The following is a 21,098-nucleotide window of genomic DNA, read 5'->3' on the forward strand; positions in this document are numbered from 1 at the left end:
TATTGCTTTCAGGGAGGGTGATGGAGGTGGTGGTGCTATTTTAAACATTCAAACATGAAGCTGCTAAATTGAACGGTATTGTCCTGTAAAAGGTGGGAAAGGAAAACTGAATGTCTATGCCAGGGGTGTCAAAATAAGGCCTGCGGACCGGCTGTGGCGCTTGGAAGCTGAGCTGTGCTGAGGTGTTCCTGCTGAAAAGCCAGGCTGCATGGAAATTGGGTTATCCCATATCTTGAAAAGATCAATATTCGTGTATTTTCTCTTCTGTCATTTGTGGCTAATGGGTTCCTAAGTGAGAAAAATATGCTGATTTCTGACCATGACCTGCTTCATGTCATCATTTCCTACTTAACAAAATCACTTCTGGCCCTCAGCAGGTGCCATGCATGCTATTTGACCTGCTGCATGAAAGAAATTGGACACCCCTGGTCTATGCTGTCTTTCAAAATGGAGTCAGTGTAACACAGAAGTGGACTGGGAGAAGGTAGAAATGTTCTCATGCTGACTATGAATAGAAACCAGGAAATACCCAGGATGGAATTCATTTCAGAGGTCTGGACAAAGCAATCCTATCCAGACATTCCTGGGCCTGAGCCCCATTGAACACAGAAACATTCATTACTAAATACATTTGCATGGTATCGAGATGCAAAATATTCTGTACTTTAACTTTTTAACTGGCATTCAGTTCTGCGTTCCACCTTCAGGATGCATCTCTTTGTGCATCAAATTACATCTAAAAGTCAAAACACATGTGACTGGTTTGCTAACCATGAATGCTTCCTGTACAAATCTTACTTGTGGCATCTTGTAGATACAAAGGATGTTTGCCATGTGGAGACAGACGTTAGAATTAGGTCCTCCAATGACAGCTGCTGGAAGGTTCTCAGCATCACACCTGTAGTTAGGAGTAAATCTGTCTCTGCTGGAGAGAAGTTCCATTGAGGCACGAAAGAACCACTTTGGACGGAAATGGCTATCAAAGATATGGAAGCCCAGGGTGAGGTTGGGTAGGATGTGGGGATTGGCATTGATCTCCTTTACCGCAAATTCCAAAGCTGGGATGTGCTGGTAGATCTGAGTCATCATCCTGCAAATAATATAATAAACAGCATTCTAGTTTTAATGTCTTTTTCTAAATTTGAACGCAATCTATATGATATTGTGTTGCTATGGTCTGTGTAGCAGGGAAGAGAGAGAATACATAAGCGCATCATCCTGGACGTTCCACCTTCATGTACTCCAGCCCATCTCCTGGCTGTCCTATGGAAACTACAAGTCAAAGTGTTTACATACATGTCACTGCAATATACATCTTATCTTATTATTTTTATATCTTGGCCTTGAGTTTTGGGGTTTTATTGCCTCCTACCTCAATGCAGGCTATAGTTTGTACTATGTAACTGTCAAATCTTTGGACTGCAGCAAGATTGTAGCAGTCAGAGGAAGGATGTTCTTGGTGGTGCCGATTCCCAAATGTGACATTGGATGAATTACAATCAGCCCCCTTACAGAAGACCTGCTTCCAGGGCTTGAAGATCTAATGTGATAGAATGGTCAGTTTCCATTACTCTTGGATATCCTTCGTAAGCATTTTTTTTTAAAAGATAGGGAATATTATTTCTGCCTAACCTTTCCTGTCAGGTGCAGAATATATTGAAAGAGCAAATAATTCACAATCGATTGACTATGTGCTATTCATGAATATGTTCAGATCATTCTGCACCTACAAATATAATTTTGATTAAATTCTTGAATGTCACAATTCCATTTTCACCTGGGAGGAAGTTTTTAGATAGAAAGAAAGATTGCTATGCTACAGACACAATTGGGGGGAACAGAATTATACAAAACAATCTGTTTCCCAGGGTCTGCTATACCATGCACATCGAGGCTTGAATTCTGTGGAACACAGGAGAAAATAAAGTGCATTTTTTAATGGTTTCATGTGCACTTCTTCATGTGGAAGATAGTGTACATGAATTTGAGGTGTGACAATTTGTTGACAAACATGTTGCCCAAGTAGGAAGGCAAACCAGAATTTCATTTGATTTATGCAAGAATCTTCCACTGTTACTTTTGCTTGTGCAAGCCACCTTCCCTGAATGGAATGATAACCTGAGATACAATTTATAATACGGGGAAAAAAGCTTAAAACAGATCCCAATATCTACTCTTGCACTAAAGCAAAAAAAAAAAAAAGGATCTGGATAATCAAAACAGTGTCAGCACCAGCACTTTTACCAAACGTCCGGAAGCAAAGTGGAGAGATTTCATCCTATTGTTGCAATGGAATTCAATGGGGAAAATGTCACATCATTTTTAAGGTATCCATTATGGTCACAAAACATAGTTAACACTAATTGACACAAACTAAACCTGATCAGTGGGTCAATACATAGTTTCAAGAATTCTACATTCCACAGATGTGAAATCCCAACAAATTTCAATGGATTGGACAAGGTTAGCATAAAAACCAGAATCTTCCTTACATGAGCTCATCAAAGAGTTCCTGAGATGGGTTTTCTTCAAAAGTTATTGTATCTGAAAATCTGTAGATCTGAGAGACAATACCAGCAATGATGAGGTCTCCTGCCCAATAATATTGGTGAGAAATGGGAAGAGGGTCACTGATGGGACATTTATCAACAGGAACGGTAATCCTCACATGAGGCATGAAAAGTGCCAAGACTACAAACACAAGCATCTCACAGGGAAATGTGTCTTTGAGACAATCTTCCATCGTCTCCATGCTGACGTTCTGGTGCTCCTGAGGCTCATATCGATCACAATCCTCTCTGCCGGTTCAGGTACCAGACTGTACCCTTTAAAGAATCACCTGTCTGGTGTACAGAGCCCTGACTCTCCAGCCCCTTCTCGGAATAATGCAGGGGATATTAATCACATCCTTTAGTGTTGTTTTGTGGTGTTGCAAGTGGCTGCTGAAATTCCCCAAGGATGTGAAGAAGCAGAAGTCGTTAGGGGTAATTTAACAATGAAAGGGGTGACAATCACATGCTTGGAGCTGACATTTCTCTGGGACATTGCATCAGAAAACACGCTGGTCACATCTTCTCAAACATCTTCTGCTGACCTCCTTAGGGAAGAGCAAAAAGTGTGAAATGAAGTAAGGAGAATGGCATTTTAATTACAGGTTGAGTCTTGTTATTTGTGAGGGCTTCAGAACTCACATGGATGGCAAAAATGGCGTTGAAACAAATCCATTTGAAAAAAAACGTTCCTTGGCTAGGCGATTTAAAAACAGCCTTGCTGACCTTTGTGGTGTAAGAGTCATTAGGCCAACAATCCATCCATCAGTCTCTCTCCAGGTGCTTAGAAAGGCTTCACTTTAAGCCAGAGACCCCTCCCTTCAACCACAGCAAAGTGATTATCTTTATTTCACATGTTCAGGGGGAAGGGAGGGGTCGATTGCCTTGAAGTGAAGCTGTTCTATATCTGGACCAGATCAGATGGAAAGCTCTTCAACCTCTCCAGACTGAGAGCAAAGTCCAAAGTCCAGCTGAAATGTCTGAGTGACTTCCTCTTTGCTGATGATGCAGCTGTCACTCCCCACTCTGCCAATGATCTCCAGCAGCTCATGGATCATTTTAGCAAGGCCTGCCAAGATTTTGGACTGACGATCAGCCTTAAGAAAACACAGGTCATGGTTCAGGATGTGGACTCACCTCCCAGCATTACAATCTCTGCGCATGAACTGGAGGTTGTCCATGACTTTGTGTACCTTGGCTCAATGATCTCCGACACTCTTTCTCTCGATACTGAGCTAAACAAGTGCATCGGTAAAGCAGCTACCACGTTTTCCAGACTCACAAAGAGAGTCTTGTCCAACAAGAAGCTGACGGAACATACCAAGAACATACCAAGATCCAGGTCTACAGAGCTTGCGTCCTGAGTACACTTCTGTACTGCAGCGAGTCATGGACCACAAATGAGTGGGGAGAGGGGGCACATGTGCACATTCCCTTGAAAGAAAGAGCATGAATGACAGCCAGGACATGGTGGAAATGGCCAAGCTCAAACCTTTCTGCATCTCAATCAATAGATCTTGAATATGATTATTTTTTGCATTTGTAATATTTATATCACATTCTTCCCATCCACCAGGGTGCCTAAAAACATAGCTTTAAAAAAAACTATAAATTTTAATCAGAATAAATATACAAAATCAAGGAATTAAAAAAGATTAAAAGAACCAACAACCTAAAACTAGAAGACAATCAGGAAATTCAGTGGAGCATCAAAGGCATTCCCAATGAAAGAACAGAATTTTCTTCACCCAACTAAGAACAGGCAGTGACTTGGACAACCAGGCTAACCTCGGGAGTGAGTTTCACTGCCAATGGTGCTCCACTGAGAGGCTCTGGGCATGTCCTTATGAGCTACACCTCTTTCAATGAAAGCATGCCAAGCATGCTCCCAATTTCAGTACATGGGCAAGTTCATATGGTAGAAGGTAGTCCATCCAATATTCAGGACCCCACTTTAACTACTAGGACAGGAAACCTAAATTGAATCTCGAAAGACAGTAGGAGCCAAAGAAGTGAATAAACATCAGCACAATGTAGCCAGAGCAATGGAGAATCTCAAGGGAGAATCTTGGCTGCTACATTATGCCCCACCAGCAGGTTCTGGATCATCTTCAGAGGCAGCCCCCTGTAGAGTGCATTGCAAGAAACCAAAGTCAGTGTTGCTAAGCTGTAGATGACAGTAGCCAGATCTAGACTTTTTCGGAATGGACACAGTTTTTGCCCCAGGTGAAGTGCAGGGAAAGCACACCTATCTACAGAGGCAACTTTTCAAGGGCTTCCAAAGTAAGGACCAATTTTTCTGGCCCCACATGAACCCCCAAGCATTCTTTTACTGGAGGTAATGGGAGATGTATCAAATGCACAGATAGCATATGCAAATTCTTGTTGATTTTGGGAAAGGACTTGCTCTATCAAGTCCTCAATGGATGACCAAGATGAATGGGAGCATGTGGAACTGTCAGGTTTATATTCTGAACCTCACCCCTTGAACAGTGACTGAGGACAGAAAGCTTGAGCTTTACAGAGGCAAGAAAGGAAGTGATTCTACCTTTTTATATCCAAAGCACCTTCAGTACAATGTTGTGTCATCATACAGTGTTCTAGTGAGACTCTGGCAGAAGAAATGAATCTACCAACCAGCATCCACAAGCACTAGTGATGGAGGTACATTTTCTGGTCACTCCAGAGAAGGTAGAGTTGGAAAGGCTGATGTGAAACAGTTCTGAAAGATGTAATGATCTGTAGATTTTTTTGCTACCTGGACAACCTAGAAAATAGTTTTCTATTCATTTGAACAGATGCATGCCTTGCCTTTCTCTATATAACTTGAAGCTGCTCACAATAATAAAATAGAAGGAAACAGGGAGAAAATGAAATATATAAACAATATCAACATAAAACAAAACATAGTCCAATAAGGCAAGCTTGAAATGGACGAGCCCTCACTGAAATTCTGGAAGGGTTTGGCCCCATGGTACCTCCCATGAGAGGGAGTTCTGCAAGGAGGGGGCCACCACAGAGAAGGCCCACTCAGGCTTCACTGAAACCACACTGCAGACGGCAGTGAGATACACAAGGCCCCTTTTCCTCTTGGATCAACCTGTTATGCTGAGAAGCACTAGGAAATCTATTATGCAAGCTTTTGAAAGAAACATCACTGTATCATCTGTAACCCTCAGAAGATACTTGAAACGGGATATGTGGGGACATCACCCAGCCTCAAGATGTGAGGGGAGCTGGGCTTTCTGAGGACTGCAGAGGTCTTACGCGACTGCTCGTGGCTGCTGCAGGCCTAAGAATGACCTAAAAGGCCAAAAACCCAACATCCAGTTTTACGTTTTTACATTTAAAACATCACTTCCAGTTTTATGTTAAATTTTTATGTTTTATGTAGAAGTTTTGTGTTAAAACTGAAAGTTGTGATTTGGCCTTTTTCTGCAGCTGTGGCATGTAGCCTCTGAGGGCCTCAGAAGACTCTCCAGAGGTAAGGGGGCCCTCGCTAATTTGATCCATGATTAAGTGAATTTGCAGCTATGTGATTCACAGCTATGAAGGCCACGTTTATTTAAGAAATATTTTATGAGATGCATTGAACCAGCGTTAACATAAGAGTGTTTTTAATGTGTTATTCTCATAAGTTGCTCCCTTTTGTTCAGTTCAGGCCTCACCACAATAATGTAGCATTTGGGGAAAAAGATACAAAGTAGTAGGCCAAAACTGGATACTAGGATAGAGAAGATCTCCACAGCCACCATATACTTCCCCTTGGTGCTCAGGTAAGAGGGAACAAAGGACAACCACACACTGCAAAAGACCAGCATGCTGAAGGTGATGAACTTGGCTTCGTTGAAACTGTCCGGCAACTTCCTGGCTAGAAAGGCCACAGAGAAGCTGACAAGGGAGAGGACACCCAAGTAGCCCAACATAGAGTAAAACATGAGAGGTGACCCTTCATTACATTTCAGTACAATTTCTTTGACAAATGAGTGCATGTCCAAATCTGGGAATGGGGGAGAGGTTGCTAACCACACAGTACAAAGAGTGGCTTGAAGAAGGGTGCAGGGAAGGACAATGAAGGTTGACATTCCTTTCCCCACCCACGTCCTGATCCTGGATCCTGGCTTGGTGGCCACGAATGCCAAAACAACCGTGATGGTCTTGGCCAAAACACAAGAAACAGCCATCGAGAAGATGATACCAAAAGTAGTTTGTTGGAAAAGGCATGATAACTTTTGTGGCTGGCCAATGAAGAGAAACACGGAAAGGAAGCAGAGCAGGAGGGAGGTGAGAAGAGTGTAGGTGAGTTTCCGGTTGTTGGCTTTGACAATGGGAGTGTCCTGGTGCTTAATGAAGATCCCAAGCACCCAAGAAGTGATGAACGACAAGGAAAGAGCACAAGTAGACAAAGAGATCCCCAAAGGTTCATCATAAGATAAGAAGATGATATCTTTTGGAAGACATGAATCCTGGTCCTTGTTGGGGTACTGATCTTCTGGGCATTGAACACAGTCATCCATGTCTGTAAGAGATTTTTTTTTTTTAATCTACACAAAACTGTACATAAAATACAATATGTATGGGGAGGAATGGGTGGAGGTTAAGGGGCGTGACAGAGGTAGGAGGGGGTGGCTGCTAGTGGGGGTGATATCAGCCAGATGCTGTGCCCTTCAGTATCAGCTTCTCAGTTCAGCTGCATTGGCGGGGTGGGCATATTACTGGGCTGTGAAATGGTGTCATTGTCCCCAGTGGGTCTATTTAGATCTGTGCCAGCTCTTTCACAAGTCCAGTTGGCCAAAAGGGGCATGTCGAGGCCAGAAAGGAAGCAGAGGAGATAAGTGGTGCTGATCTCACTGATATCCCCCTCCTGCCCTCCCCCAACACATTTCCACCTGGCCCCGATCCCTACTTGATAACCCCCCTTCTGCCCATGGTCCATGTTTGCCCAAAACCTATCAGCGCCAGTGTTGGCTGGGTGCTATGTTGTTGCCACCCATTCATGCTGGTGGCCCCCTTTAATGTGCAACTTCTGCAGCAGTGAGCGCATGCTGGATTGCAGTACGTATAGCTCATACTGGGCATAATATCTTACCCAGCTGGTTTGAAATCTTTCCTTCTGGACACGGAAGACATTCATAACAGCAAAACGGCTTCCCTTCTATTTTGGTCTTACTATAGCCTGGAAGACAGGGGTTATTGCAAAGAGATAGGGGCTGGGCCTGTTCATAAAGAAAAGAGGAGAGTGGTTTAACCTCAGAAAACATGATTTGGGAATTTGTAAGTAACAGCTAGGTTTACAATAAACTGGGTTTCTGTGTTTATGTAAATGTAAACTTGGTTTATATATGAGAGAGAGAGAGAGAGAGAGAGAGAGAGAGAGAGAGAGAGAGAGAGAGAGAGAGAGAGAGAGAGCATGTTCTCATGAGTGGGCCAGCAACCTTCAACAAGTCAAAGGGTAGCCACCACAGAGGAGGATGCCTCACATGTTTGAGATCCTGAGGAGCCCTTGCTATCACCCAGCCCCATAGACCGCTTCCTGCGAGGACCTTCTCCCCAAACTAAATTCCTCCCACCCAGAGCTACTGTTATATGTGCCCACCGTTATATATGTCTACCGTTATATATGTCTATTAGCAACATGCAATTTACTTTATGAAACAGTCCCGTTGTGCAATCTGACCCACCTAACTGGTGTCCTCCATTACATTTATTTCAGGCAGAGCTTTGACAGCACCTGAATAACAGTGCACACTGGAAAACAAAACGGTCACACCATTAACAGTCCATTGGGCCTACCTGGTTAAACCGCTTGGGCCACACAATGTCATCCTCATGAATTTTGAGCACTTTCTCTGTGTTTGCTTGTGGTTCCATGGATCCAATGTTGACTCTCTGAAAGGACTGGTTTGGGAAGGTCACCCAGTTGAGAATATCAAACCCAACAACAAGTTCTCCATGTTGGTCAAAGGACATTTTTTCCCCAGCACTGTTGTTAAAGGATATGCTTCTCAGAAAATCATGGAGCTTAGGTCAGAGTGGGAGAATAAATGCTTGCATTCATAGACATTCTTAAAAATAAATATTACTAATAAACCGTAGGGTGATGGCTGCTTTTAAATGCTTCCTAGTGGCTAACTGGATCAAAACACATGTAGTTATAAATAACAGGCATCGAACTAGAAAAAGGACAAAGAACTTTGTTCCCTAGAAGGAAAATGAATGAAGAAACTGAGAGCAAAGCATGACACAGGACTAGCGACAGAACATGGAGGAACAGGCAGATCTCCTCTCTCAGTGGAACTGTCTAGGGACAACTTGCAAAACTTCCTACACCTTCAGTGAGTATGATTCAGTGCTGCACAGGTCTCAACCCAACAACCCTCTTCCACCAACAGCAATGCATATATGTGTGACATACAAGGCAGGGAACACAAGAGCATTTGAAGTCCCCCCTAGGAGAAGGACAATGGTCCAGCTAGTCTGGCATCCTGTTTCTCACAGCATCCAGCCCAAATCCTCTGAGCAATTCAAAAGTGACCTTAGGATGGGCAAAGATGAGAGTTGACAGAGTGTTTGAGGGGTGTCGAAGAGGCCTCAGTGACTGTGTTGTATGAGCTTATCATTCATTTACTTACAGGTTTCCTTATACACATTAGTGGCACCAGGACATCCGCTCACCTTTCACTGGGGCAGAGTGGCTGTGCTCTATGATGTCTCATGCATTGTGATCTCATTGGAACATCAGTGGCACCAGGCATCTCCTTACCTTTCGCAGGGTTTTGTTTTTTGTTTTGTTTTTTATATTGAAGGTAACCAGTATGTCCCTGCTGCTATTCAGGTTTTTCAGTCTAAAATTCTCTCCCATTTGTTTTACAGTGCCCCAATATGGATTAAAGTAATCAACAAGGATATCGATCAGATTGCAGCATCTTTTTTTCGTAGAATTTTAGGGATCCCAAATTCAATTCGTGTTTCCACAATTATTTTAGAATTAGGTATACATCTTCCAACAACCACAGCCTGGCTACTTACTTTTAAATTTTGGCTTAAACTGTGTTTAAATTCTCATTCTGGGTCCCTTTTATACGATTTGTTAAGAGACTCTTATTATTTTTCTTGGTTTCATTTGATAGACAACAAACTTGCTTCTCTTGATCTTCCATTAGAATCCCTGGCAGATATGAGTCTTTCTAAAGCATATTCATTGATAAAAGGCAAGCTTTTATCATCCGAATTCAATTATCTAAGTAATAACCTTAATCCTACTTGTTCTCCTCTTTCTTTTGGTTTGGCCCCATCTTTCGATCATGCCCCGAACATTAACCAACCCGTTACATAGACGAGCCTTTATGTTAGCTCGTTTTAACATTTTCCCTTCGGCAGTCCATTCTGGCCGCTTTTTTAATATTCCACGGGAGAAAAGGCTCTGTCCCTTCTGTCACGAGTCTCCTGATTTTTTATCTCACATTCTCTTTTTTTGTCCAGTACACCTTGATATTCGTAACCATTACCTTACTTCTTGGATTTCCTTTGATCTTACCCCTTCTGATATTACTCTTTCCAAGTTCATGAGTGATGTTTGTGTTTCTCTGACTGCAGCTGTGGCTGGTTATTTATCTGAGATTCTTAAAGTAACGTTGTCAGAATTTAAATAACTTGATATCCTGCTTTTAATTGTCCAGTTTGTTATGCAAATTGCTGTGTCAATTGTAAATTTTAATTGCAAACTGTGTTGACATGCCAATAAAGGTTTCAGAACAGAACAGAAAACTGCTGTGCTCTATGGTGTGTCATGCATTGTGTTCCCTCTGGAACATGAGTTCCAGGGGTGCAGTAGGTCCATAGGCTTGGGCTGTTACTATTACTTAAGCATGCATAGGATTGCAGCCTAACACCACAAGAATATGCATGTCTGCCCAGAGGTGGGTCCCATTACATTCAGTGTTATGCTACATTCAACAGCTAGCTGTGTGTGAATAAGATTGGAGACAGGCAGCTCAAACCTAGGCTGCCCTTCATAGGCAGTGTATCGCAGCCCCAATGCCATGGGTGGGTGTTGAAAACATGCAAGATAAGTTTGTGCCCCCCAGAGAGGAAGCAGCACTGGCGTGGAGGCCTGTATGGTCCCACTGACACTGCAGATTGACCACAGCCACTACTGGCAAGCGGATAAGAGGCACGTGGAGGCTTGTGGGAGGACGGAGGAAGCCTGTCTAGGTGGGGGAGGGGAGGAGAGGGTGGAAGAGGGACCAAACTGGGTCTTTTCCACCAAATCCCAACAGTGGTGTTGGGGCTCATGATTTAGCTGCTGCAGACGAAAGAAGACACATTGTGCAGGCTGCGGCTTTACTCAGGGCAAGGGGACGGATGTCCCTCCCCCAAGGAGTCCTCCAGCCAGTTTGGATCCAGCACAAGATCCAGAAGTCGCCATTTGGAGCTGCTGCACTGTGCTGGAGAGGATTGGGCCCTAAATTTTTAGATTTTGGGCAGAACAAGGGAGACCAACTCCAGATTTATTGATTCATAGAACGTCAGGTTCCATGAAGCTTATTTCTTCCCCTTTGCTGCCAGTTGACGGACTTTGCACATGAAGAGCATAATAAGAGTCAAATATTTATTTCATTTCTGTTGAGTAGAAGTGAACGTTGTCTGCCGTTGTTTGCTTTGGGAACCTTATATTAGTGGGGGAAGGCGAAATATTTGTGCCCTCTTGCCCACTAATATAAGGTTGCCAAAGCAGACAACGTTCACTTCTACTCAACAGAAATGAAATAAATATTTGACTCTTATTATGTTCTTCATGTGCAAAGTCCGTCAACTGGCAGTAAATTGGAAGATATAGACATCATGGAACCTGACACCAATGTGGAGAGACAGCTCTTTGCACAGCGAAGGGCAATCCAAATGTGACCTTAGGCTCAGTTGTACAAATAGGATGACTGCTTTGGCATTTATCAGGTCAAGATATTACCTGCCACGGCTGGTGATTGGAAAATGTGCTTCTCCCATGACTCATCATTCTTTTGTGTTTGAATTGGGATGAGTACATGGAATTCAAAACATGTGCCACAGCATAGACAGCATTGTAGACACTGTAGCTGTGGGCGGTCATCCTTGTTTCAAAAACAGACCCAGGCAGAGTCTGCAGCTCCTCCTCTCCAGTGCAGATCTCCCTGCCCTCCTTCTCTGCTACAGAGCTGGGGAATGCACAGGCAAAAGCCTCTTCCCAGAATTCCCTGATGAAGCCATCTTCTTTGTACAAGTTGGGGCTTCTCTTCTGCAGGGACGTCTGGAATCCAAACACCTGCTTTGAGTGGACGGCAAAAGACAGAGCGCCATGGAGGAAGTGGATGTCCCAACTTCTTTGGAAGGGAAATGAAGTGAAGTCCATCTGGGCTGTCAGAATACAGACTTTAGACATCATTTGCCTATTCTCAAATTCAACCATATGAGGCACCATTCTTAGTATCATCATGGTTTGAATTTCCCCATGTATAAGCACAATGTTGGCACTGCTCCCCCAAACAACTTTGATGGTTTCAAAACCTTCTCCCGCCATATCAGTGACTTGACTCACGCTTGTCAAAGGTGGGAATCGTTCTACGAAGTCAAAGCAAATGCCATGCTGGGAAAATAGGGGAAGCACATCGTCAATGAATCTCTCTGTATTATCATCAATATAAACCACCCCAATCCATGTCCAGCTGAAATGAAGTAGTAACTGGAGAATCCCCCTATATTGCTGGTCCCCACTTGGAAACATCTGATGAAGAAACGGAATTTGTGCTTTGTTACTCATCTCTGGAGCAGAGCCGTATATGAGCTGAAAACAATTGAAAAGAAGAATTAAGAAGATCTCTCAATAGATATTATGTTGTGAATAGCATTCAAGTTCCATCACCTATGGGCATATCCAGCAAACATGATGTTTCTGTCTCATGGAGAGCTCTCTCTCTCTCTCTCTCTCTCTCTCTCTCAGCTTTAATTGATGGCTGAAGATGTGTAATATATTGGCCATATTTTGTAGGATAATTCATTCTCTCTCTGGCCAAACCGATTTTTGCCCTGAGGGTTATTTTAAGCTGCCTTGGGCTGCTTTTATAGGAAAAGATGAGAATGTACATTTTTTGCAATAAGAACTTATTTACAAATTAATTTTAAAAAATGTCATTGTGTGTTCTTATGATGTACTGAAATGGTCCTCAAGTTGAGACTGCATTCATCTGCAAAGAGGCAAGTCCATACCAAGGCATGGAGGCTTGGAAATCTGCATAATGCACTATAGTCCACACTAAAATAAAACCTTTTCATCTGCTGAATCTGACTGAAGGCATACTTGCCCTGAGAGTTGTTCAGTGTTCATGCCAAAGAAAGATGTTAGCTATCCATTTTTCCCAATGTAATTTGTTAATTTGAAAGTAATGTAATATAAATATCGACACTGATGTATTTTTATACATCATTTTTTTAAATGTATTTTTAAAAACTGATGTATTTTTTATATCTGACGTGTAAATTGTCACAAAAAAGGAGGATGAAATCCCATTACTATGTGTGTCAGAAGAAAAATCTTTTTGGATTGTTCCTTCCACATTTTGTTTAGTTTGAAATGTCCTGGAACTAAGAAACTTGCTGCCCAATCCTATCCCCCCACCACTGGCACAGATACCCCAGCATCAAAGGAGTGCAGGCTGCATCCAGTGACAGGCTGTACAATCTAACAGCCAGCAGGACCGAGGCTACCAAATCGCCAATGGGTCTCTACCAGTCCAAGGAGAGAAAGGGGGCAGAGTGGAATGAGAAAGAAGCGGTGCCCCTCCCATCCTCCCCAAAACTCCCCCTCCCCACCTAGGTCACCCATCTGCTGCCAACTGACCAACACTTATGAATGGTTTGCTAACCATTGACGCTTCCTGCACAAATCTTACCTGTGGCATTTTGTAAATACACAGGATGTTTGCCATGTGGAGACAGACGTTAGAATTAGGTCCGCCAATGACAGCTGCCGGAAGATTCTCAGCATCACACTTGTAGTTAGGAGTAAATCTGCCCCTTCTGGAGAGAAGTTCCATTGAGGCATGAAAAGTCCACCTTGGACGGAAATGACTGTTATAGATATGGAAGCCCAGGGTGAGGTTGGATAGGATGTGGGGATTCCCGTTGATCTCCTTTACTGCAAATTCCAAGGCTGGGATATGCTGGTAGATCTGAGTCATCATCCTGCCATTAATGTAACCAACAGCATTATAGTGTTAATGTCTATTTCTAAATTGAAACGGAATGCAATCTGGACAATGATATTCTGTTGCTAATGCTCCGTCTGCCAGGGAAGAGAGAAGAGACATGGGCACGTCATCCTGGACACTCCACCTCTATGAACTCCAGCCCATCTCCTGGCTGCTCTATGGAAACTATGAGTTGAAGTGTTTACATATACATCGCTGCAATGTGCATTATCTTATTATTGCTATAACTTGACTTTAAGACATTCATGTGATGCTTTAGAATGCTTTGACTTTTGTGGTTATATGGCCTCCTACCTCAATGCAGGCTCTAGTTTGTAGTATCTAACTGTCAAATCTTTGGACTGAAGCAAGGGAGTAACAGTCCAAGGAAGGGTGTTCTTGGTGGTGCCCCCCCACAAATGCAGCATTCCCTGTAGGATGAATTACAATCAGCCCCATCACTGAAGACCTGCTGGCAGGGCTTGAAGATCTAATGATGTGATAGCATGGTCAGTTTCCATTACTCTTGGATATCCTTTGTAGGCATTTTTAAAAAAATTATAGAGAATATCATTTCTGTCTACCCTTTCATATCAGGTGCAGAATATAGTTCACAATGTATTGTGCTATTGATTAGAATGTAAAGAACATTCGGTACCTACAAATATCATTTTGATTGAATTCTTGAATGTAACAATTCCACTTTCGCCTGGGAGAATGTTTTTAGATAGGATGAAAGATTGCTTTACTACAGACGGTTTGGGGGAACAGAATTCTACAAAATCATTAGTTTCCCAGGGTCTGCTACACCATGCACATAGAGGCTTGAATCCTATGGAACACAGGAGAAAATAAGGTGCATTTTTTTCATTGTTCCATGGGCACTTCTTCAAGTGCGTGTGGTAGACAGTGTACACGAATTTGATGTGTGACAACTTGTTGATAAACTTGTTGCCCAAGTAAAATGCCAAGCCAGAATTTAATGTCATTAGGATTTATTTATTGAATAATCTTTCACTATTACTTCTGCTTGTGCAAGCCACCCTCCCTGAATGGAGTGAAAACCTGAGATACAAACTTTATATACGTAAAAGAAAAAAAAACAAAACTGAAATCAGATCCCAAATATCTATTCTTGAAAGGAAAAAAAAATAGTGTCTTCATAGTCAAAACAATGTCAGCACCAGCAGTTGTACCAAATGCCCGGAAGCCAAGTAGAGAAACTTCATTCAATTGTTGTAATGGAATTCAATGGGAAAAATGTCACATCATTTTGCATGTATACTGTATGTTCACAAAATGTAGTTAACTCTAATTGACACAAACTAAACCCGATCAGTGGAGAAATACACAGTTTCAAGAATTCTACATTCCCCAGATGTGAAATTCCAACTAATTTCAATTGATTGAACTGGGCTGGAGAATAATTAAACTCAGAGACAAAACAAGGTTATCATAAAAAACAGAATCTCCCTTACATGAGCTCATTGAAGAGTTCCTGGGACGGATGTTTTTCAAAAATTATTGTGTTGGAAAATCTGTAGATCTGAGAGACAACAGCAGCAATGACGAGGTCTCCGGAACAATAATATTGGTGGAGAATGGGAAGAGGGTCACTGATGGGGCATTTACCAGCAGGAACACTGAGCCCCACCTGAGGCAGCAGAAATGCCAAGACTGCAAACATGAACATCTCACAGGAAAACGTGACTTTGAGACACTATTTCATCAGATCCCACACTGTCATGCAGAGGTGCCTCAGCTCTAGTGCCTCTTATGAATCACCATTCATTCCGCTGATTGAGATTTCAGATACTTTAAAGAGTAATCTGTTGGATGGATAGGACTCTGCCTGTCTCTAGCATCATCTTGGAATGATCCAGGGGATATCGACAACATCCTTCACTGTTGTCCTCTAATTGTGGGTGTGATTCTCCCTAAGGATGTGAAGAAGCAAAAGTAGTTAGTGTTAATTTAACAATGACAGGGGTGATAATCACATTCTCAGAGCTGAAATTTCTTTGGGACATTGCATCAGAAAACATGCTGGTCAGGTCTTCACAAAAGTTTTCTGCTGACCTCCGGGGGGGGGGGGAGCAAAAAGTGTGAAATGAACTAAGTAAGGAGAATGGCATTCAGAATAGTTTTGTGTTTTTTTTTTCCTTAAGTACAGGTTGAGTCTTATTATTTGCGAGGGTTCTGTTTCCAGAACTATAAACTGTACTTCCAGGAAATCAGAAGCACAGTTTCCACCCCCATTGGGAGCCTCAGAGAGGCTTCTTCGGGGCCCTAGTGACTCGAACCTGTGGCTTTTGCCCCGTTGGACCTTTTGGTAGGTTCGCAACCAGAAGGGAAGGGTCATTTGCCTTGAAGTGAAGCTGTTTGAAGTGCCTGAAGAGAGAATGATCGATGAATTGTCAGCTGGCTGCTCTCTCTCACATTATTGAGACTTTTGTTAAACAACTTTTCCCCTTTAATTTAAAGGGCACTTCTCATGTGTTGAGATAAAAACACATGTGAAAAATCTGTGGATAATTAAGTTATACCAATATCTTAAGGAAAAATCTCTGAAAAGAATTTTTTTTAAAGGAGCAGAGTGTCTTGCACAAGATTGAATCAGGAAACTTCCTTTCTAATTAAGATGTTTGTACTGTGTAATTTCAGCTTCATAGGTCTGCATTTTTGTTTCAAATGATTAGCAGGTGTGCTTCAAGGTGTCTGCTTCTCTGATGACCACATTTGTGTGGGGAGAGGGGTCACATGTGAACATTCCCTTGAAAGAAAGAGCATGAATTACAGCAGGACATGCTGGGAATGGCAAAACACAAATATTTCTGCATCTCAGTCAATAGATCTTGATTGTGATTATTTATTGCATTTGTAATATTTATATCCCATTCTTCCCATCCACCAGGGTGCCTAAAAACATATCTTTAAAACATACTGGAAAAAACTATATATTTAAAAAGAATAAAAATACAAAATCAAGGAGTTTAAAAAAGATTAAAAGAATCTTTAAAAAATACAGGAAAAAAACTATGCATTTAAAAAGAATAAGGATAGAAAATCAAGGAGTTTAAAAAAGATTAAAAGAAACTAAAACTAGAAGACAATCAGGAATTCCAGTGGAGCATCAAAGGAATGCCCAATGAAAGAACAGAATTTTCTACACCCAACTAAAAGCAGGCAGTGACTTGGACAACCAAGCTAAACTCAGGAGTGAGTTTCACTGCCAACGGTGCTCCACGGAGGGGCTGTAGGCATGTCCCTACGAGCTACACCTCTTTCAATGAAAGCATGCTAAACATACTCCCAAATGCAGTATGTGGGCAAGTTCATATGATTGACGATAGTCCTTCAAATATTCAGGACCCCACATTAACAATTAGGACTAGAAACTTAAATTGGATCTGGAGAGATAGTGGGAGTCAGAGAAGTGAATAAACATCAGCATAATTCAGCCAGAGCAATGGAGAATCTCAAGGGAGAATCTTGGCTGCCACATTATACCCCACCAGCAGGTTCTGGATCACCTTCAGAGGCAGCCTCATGCAGATTCATTTCAAGAATCCAAACCCAGTGTTGCTAAGCTGTTGATGACAGTAGCCAGATCTGTGCTTTTTAGGAATGGACACAGTTGTTGCCCCAGCTGAAACGCAGGGAAAGCACACTTATCTACAGAGGAAACTTTTCAAGGGCTTCCAAAGCAAGGTCCAAATTTTTCTGGCCCCACATGAACCCCCAAGCATTCTTTTACCAGGAGCATTGGGAGAAATATCAAATGCATGTATAGCACATGCAAAGTCTTGTTGACCTTGGGAAACAGCATGCTCTATCAAGTCCTTGATGGATGACCAAGATGAATGGGAGCACATGCTACTGCCTGGTTTATATTCTGAATGTCACCTCTTGAAAAGTGACTGAGGACTGAAAGCTTGAGCTTTACGGAGACAAGAAAGGAAGAAATTTCACTATATTATTTGTCCAAAGCACCTTCTATACAATGTTGTGTCATCATAAAGTGTTCTACTGCAAGTCTCTGGCAGAAATGAATCTGTCAACCAGCATCCACAAGCAGTAGTGATGGAGGTACATTTCCTGATCACTCCAGAGAAGGTAGAGCTGGAAAGGCTGATGTGAATAAATTCTGAAAGGTGGAAGCATTTGCAGATTTTTCTGTTACCTGGGCAACCTAGACAATAATATTTTATTCATTTTAACAGATGCATGTCCTTCCTTTCTCTATATAATTTGAAGCAGCTCACCATAATAAAACAGAAGGAAACAGGAAAAAAATGAAATATATACAAAATATCAGCATGAAACAAAACATTGTCCAATAAGGCAAGCTTGAAATGAATGTTCTCAGCCCTCACTGGAATTCTGGAAGGGATTGGTCCCATTTCACCTCCCATGAGAGGATGTTCTGCAAGGAGGGGGCCACCACAGAGAAGGTCCACTCAGGCTTCTCTGAAACCACACCGCAGAAGGCAGCGAGATACACAAGGTCCCTTTTCCTCTTGGATCAACCTGTTATGATAAGAAGCACTAGGAAATCAATTATGCAGGTTTTTTGAAAGAAACATCACTGTAGCTTCTGTAACCCTCAGAAGATACTTGAATCTGGGGATATGTGGGGACATCCCCCACCCTCAAGATGTGAGGGGAGCTGGTCTCCTCTCACCTATTTCTGAGGTCCGCAGAGGTCATGTGCAACTGTCTGTGGCTACTGCAGGCCTCAGAATGATCGAAGAGGCCAAAAAAACCGACATCTAGTTATCCCCATACCCTCAAGTAAAGAGACCAGACTTCGGCTTGGATGGAAATGGGCACTTTATTAAGTCTTAACTGCAGCAGGGCAATAACCACAACATCGAGTGTGCGGGGCACTATGGGGGAAATGGTCCTAGCTGTCTGCCTCCCCCTGCGAACTCATTGGGCATACTTCCTGGCTCGAGACCCCAGCTGTCAATAGCCAGCCTAGGCCTTCCAACGCCAGCCCCGAAGGGGGCAAGGTAGCCAGACTTCAGACCAGTAGACAGAGCCTCACCGGCTTGACAGTCCAGGCAAGGGGATCGCCTGCCTGCCTTCTGGAGCCGGTCAGGCCGACTGGAGACAGATGCACCACATCTCTGTGAAACGGGGCAGGCTGCCTAAACCTAATAGCAGGGTGTTGGCTTACTGCCTTGCCCCGCTCAACTACTACCTTCCCCAGGTAAGCGTTCACTCTCTCCTGGTGATGTCTAATCTGTGGACGCTCCGTGCCCCACGCCAAACACGCCGGGGGAGGAGATTGGACCGAAGGACAGCAATACCCTGGAACCAACTTCTAAGCGATGAGAACTCCCTGCAGGTCTGTAGCCTCAACGACATCAAAGTCCTCTGGCCCAGGTCGTTCTCTCCTAAATATATCACGATTACCTGGGGAGGGGGATGCCGTGCCAATTAATCAGCAGTGGCGAGAACTGCCCCCAATGCATGCCCCTTTGGGCCACTCGGAGACACTGGCCAGGCCCCCCAGTCCCGACTGGGAGCCAGCACTGCCTGTCAATGCTCTTCTTCCAGGCTCAAAAGACAATCACAGGTCATAACCCTCTCCGGAGTCGACCAATGAAGACCTGCAATAGAAAGGGTAACGTCAGTCACTGATACGGGAACACAACAGTTGCCGTAGGCAACACCACCAGGGACTCCAACTGGACCATCCCTCCGCACTAACACCAAGGCTGGCGATGCCAGTCAACATGCCCCCCCAACCACTGGGGGAGCCTGATAACTCACTACTGCCGGCCACAACTAGTGGGCCACGGCGAACGTAATACTCAAGGGCGCCCACATGCCAACGTCGGTCTTCTGAATAGCTCCCGCCTGGAAGCCAAGCATGGCTGCTGTAGATGCGGCACCAACTCTAAATGAATGCAGGCCAAACTGGTCAGCTGACACTCCAAGCCTCTACAAGGTAGCATTACCAATTGCCCTGAACTGGTAAACAGTCAAGGGGGGAGGCACTCTGATGCTGAAACGACCCCTTCTCCTTGGGGTGTAACGCAGCGGTAGTCCACAGCCGTCTGCACCATACAGATATCCATGCTAATCGCTCTTGCAGGTGGGCCCGCTGCCCCTTCACTGGTCGGTCTTGGATACCCTAAGATAAAGAAACACGGTTAACACCAATTCGATCACCCCGCCGCAAGGCTCTGTCCCGGGGGCGAGCTGGGAAACAGACAATACTTCACTAGGGCGAAAAGCCCCAAAAGTCCCGTATCCCGTATTGGCAACCTTCAGTCTCGAAAGACTATGGTATCGCACTCTGAAAGGTGGTTCTGGCACAGCGTCTAGTGTGGCTGAAAAGGCCAATCCGGGAGTGACAATCCCTTCCACACCGGGAGCAAGTGCAGTCTGTCCCTGGTCTGTCTCCCTGGCTATGGGCCTTCCTTCTTTGCCTCTTAGCCTCAGACTGTTGGCCAAGTGTCTCTTCAAACTGGGAAAGGCCATGAGAGGCTCAGAGGCCAGGGTTTCCCACTTGTTGAGGTCCATCCCTAAGGCCTTCAGATCCCTCTTGCAGATGTCCTTGTATCGCAGCTGTGGTCTACCTGTACGGCGCTTTCCTTGCATGAGTTCTCCATAGAGGAGATCCTTTGGGATCCGGCCACCATCCATTCTCACAACATGACCGAGCCAACGCAGGCGTCTCTGTTTCAGAAGTGCATACATGCTAGGGATTTCAGCACATTCCAGGACTGTGTTGTTAGGAACTTTGTCCTGCCAGGTGATGCCAAGAATGCGCCGGAGGCAGCGCATGTGGAAAGCGTTCTGTTTCCTCTCCTGTTGTGAGCGGAGAGTCCATGACTCGCTGCAGTACAGAAGTGTACTCAGGACGCAAGCTCTGTAGACCTGGATCTTGGTATGTTCCGTCAGCTTCTTGTTGGACCAGACTCTCTTTGTGAGTCTGGAAAACGTGGTAGCTGCTTTACCGATGCGTTTGTTTAGCTCAGTATCGAGAGATAGAGTGTCGGAGATCGTTGAGCCAAGGTACACAAAGTCATGGACAACCTCCAGTTCATGTGCAGAGATTGTAATGCAGGGAGGTGAGTCCACATCCTGAACCATGACAAAAGCCTTAAACAGCATTACATCATAACGCAATGCACAATATAAACCAAAATTGGCACATAGACCCTGTAATAAACTCAGAGTGACCAGCTTTTGGGCATCCAGGAGTCCGGGACAGCTCCTCCTGATCACCACCAGCATTCACCGGACCCCAAATTAGAGTTTCTGCCAGCCCAGCCAGTGTCCTGGACTGAAAAGGAGCTGCTAGGTGGAC

The 21,098-nt window shown here is 43.8% G+C and overlaps 1 protein-coding gene across 1 annotated transcript; it reads right to left on the reverse strand.

Annotated features, from left to right (window-relative positions):
• Positions 1-6,166: 6,166 nt before the first annotated feature.
• LOC136653767 (vomeronasal type-2 receptor 26-like) lies at positions 6,167-13,765 on the reverse strand. Its single transcript, XM_066630646.1, has 5 exons — positions 13,475-13,765; positions 11,518-12,369; positions 8,343-8,570; positions 7,639-7,765; positions 6,167-7,068 (listed from the first exon to the last, which is right to left on the reverse strand). Exons 1-5 carry the CDS (start codon positions 13,763-13,765, stop codon positions 6,167-6,169), a joined length of 2,400 nt encoding a protein of 799 aa, XP_066486743.1.
• Positions 13,766-21,098: the final 7,333 nt, after the last annotated feature.

Source organism: Tiliqua scincoides, chromosome 5 (assembly GCF_035046505.1).
Source record: "Tiliqua scincoides isolate rTilSci1 chromosome 5, rTilSci1.hap2, whole genome shotgun sequence".
Classification (NCBI taxonomy): domain Eukaryota; kingdom Metazoa; phylum Chordata; class Lepidosauria; order Squamata; family Scincidae; genus Tiliqua; species Tiliqua scincoides.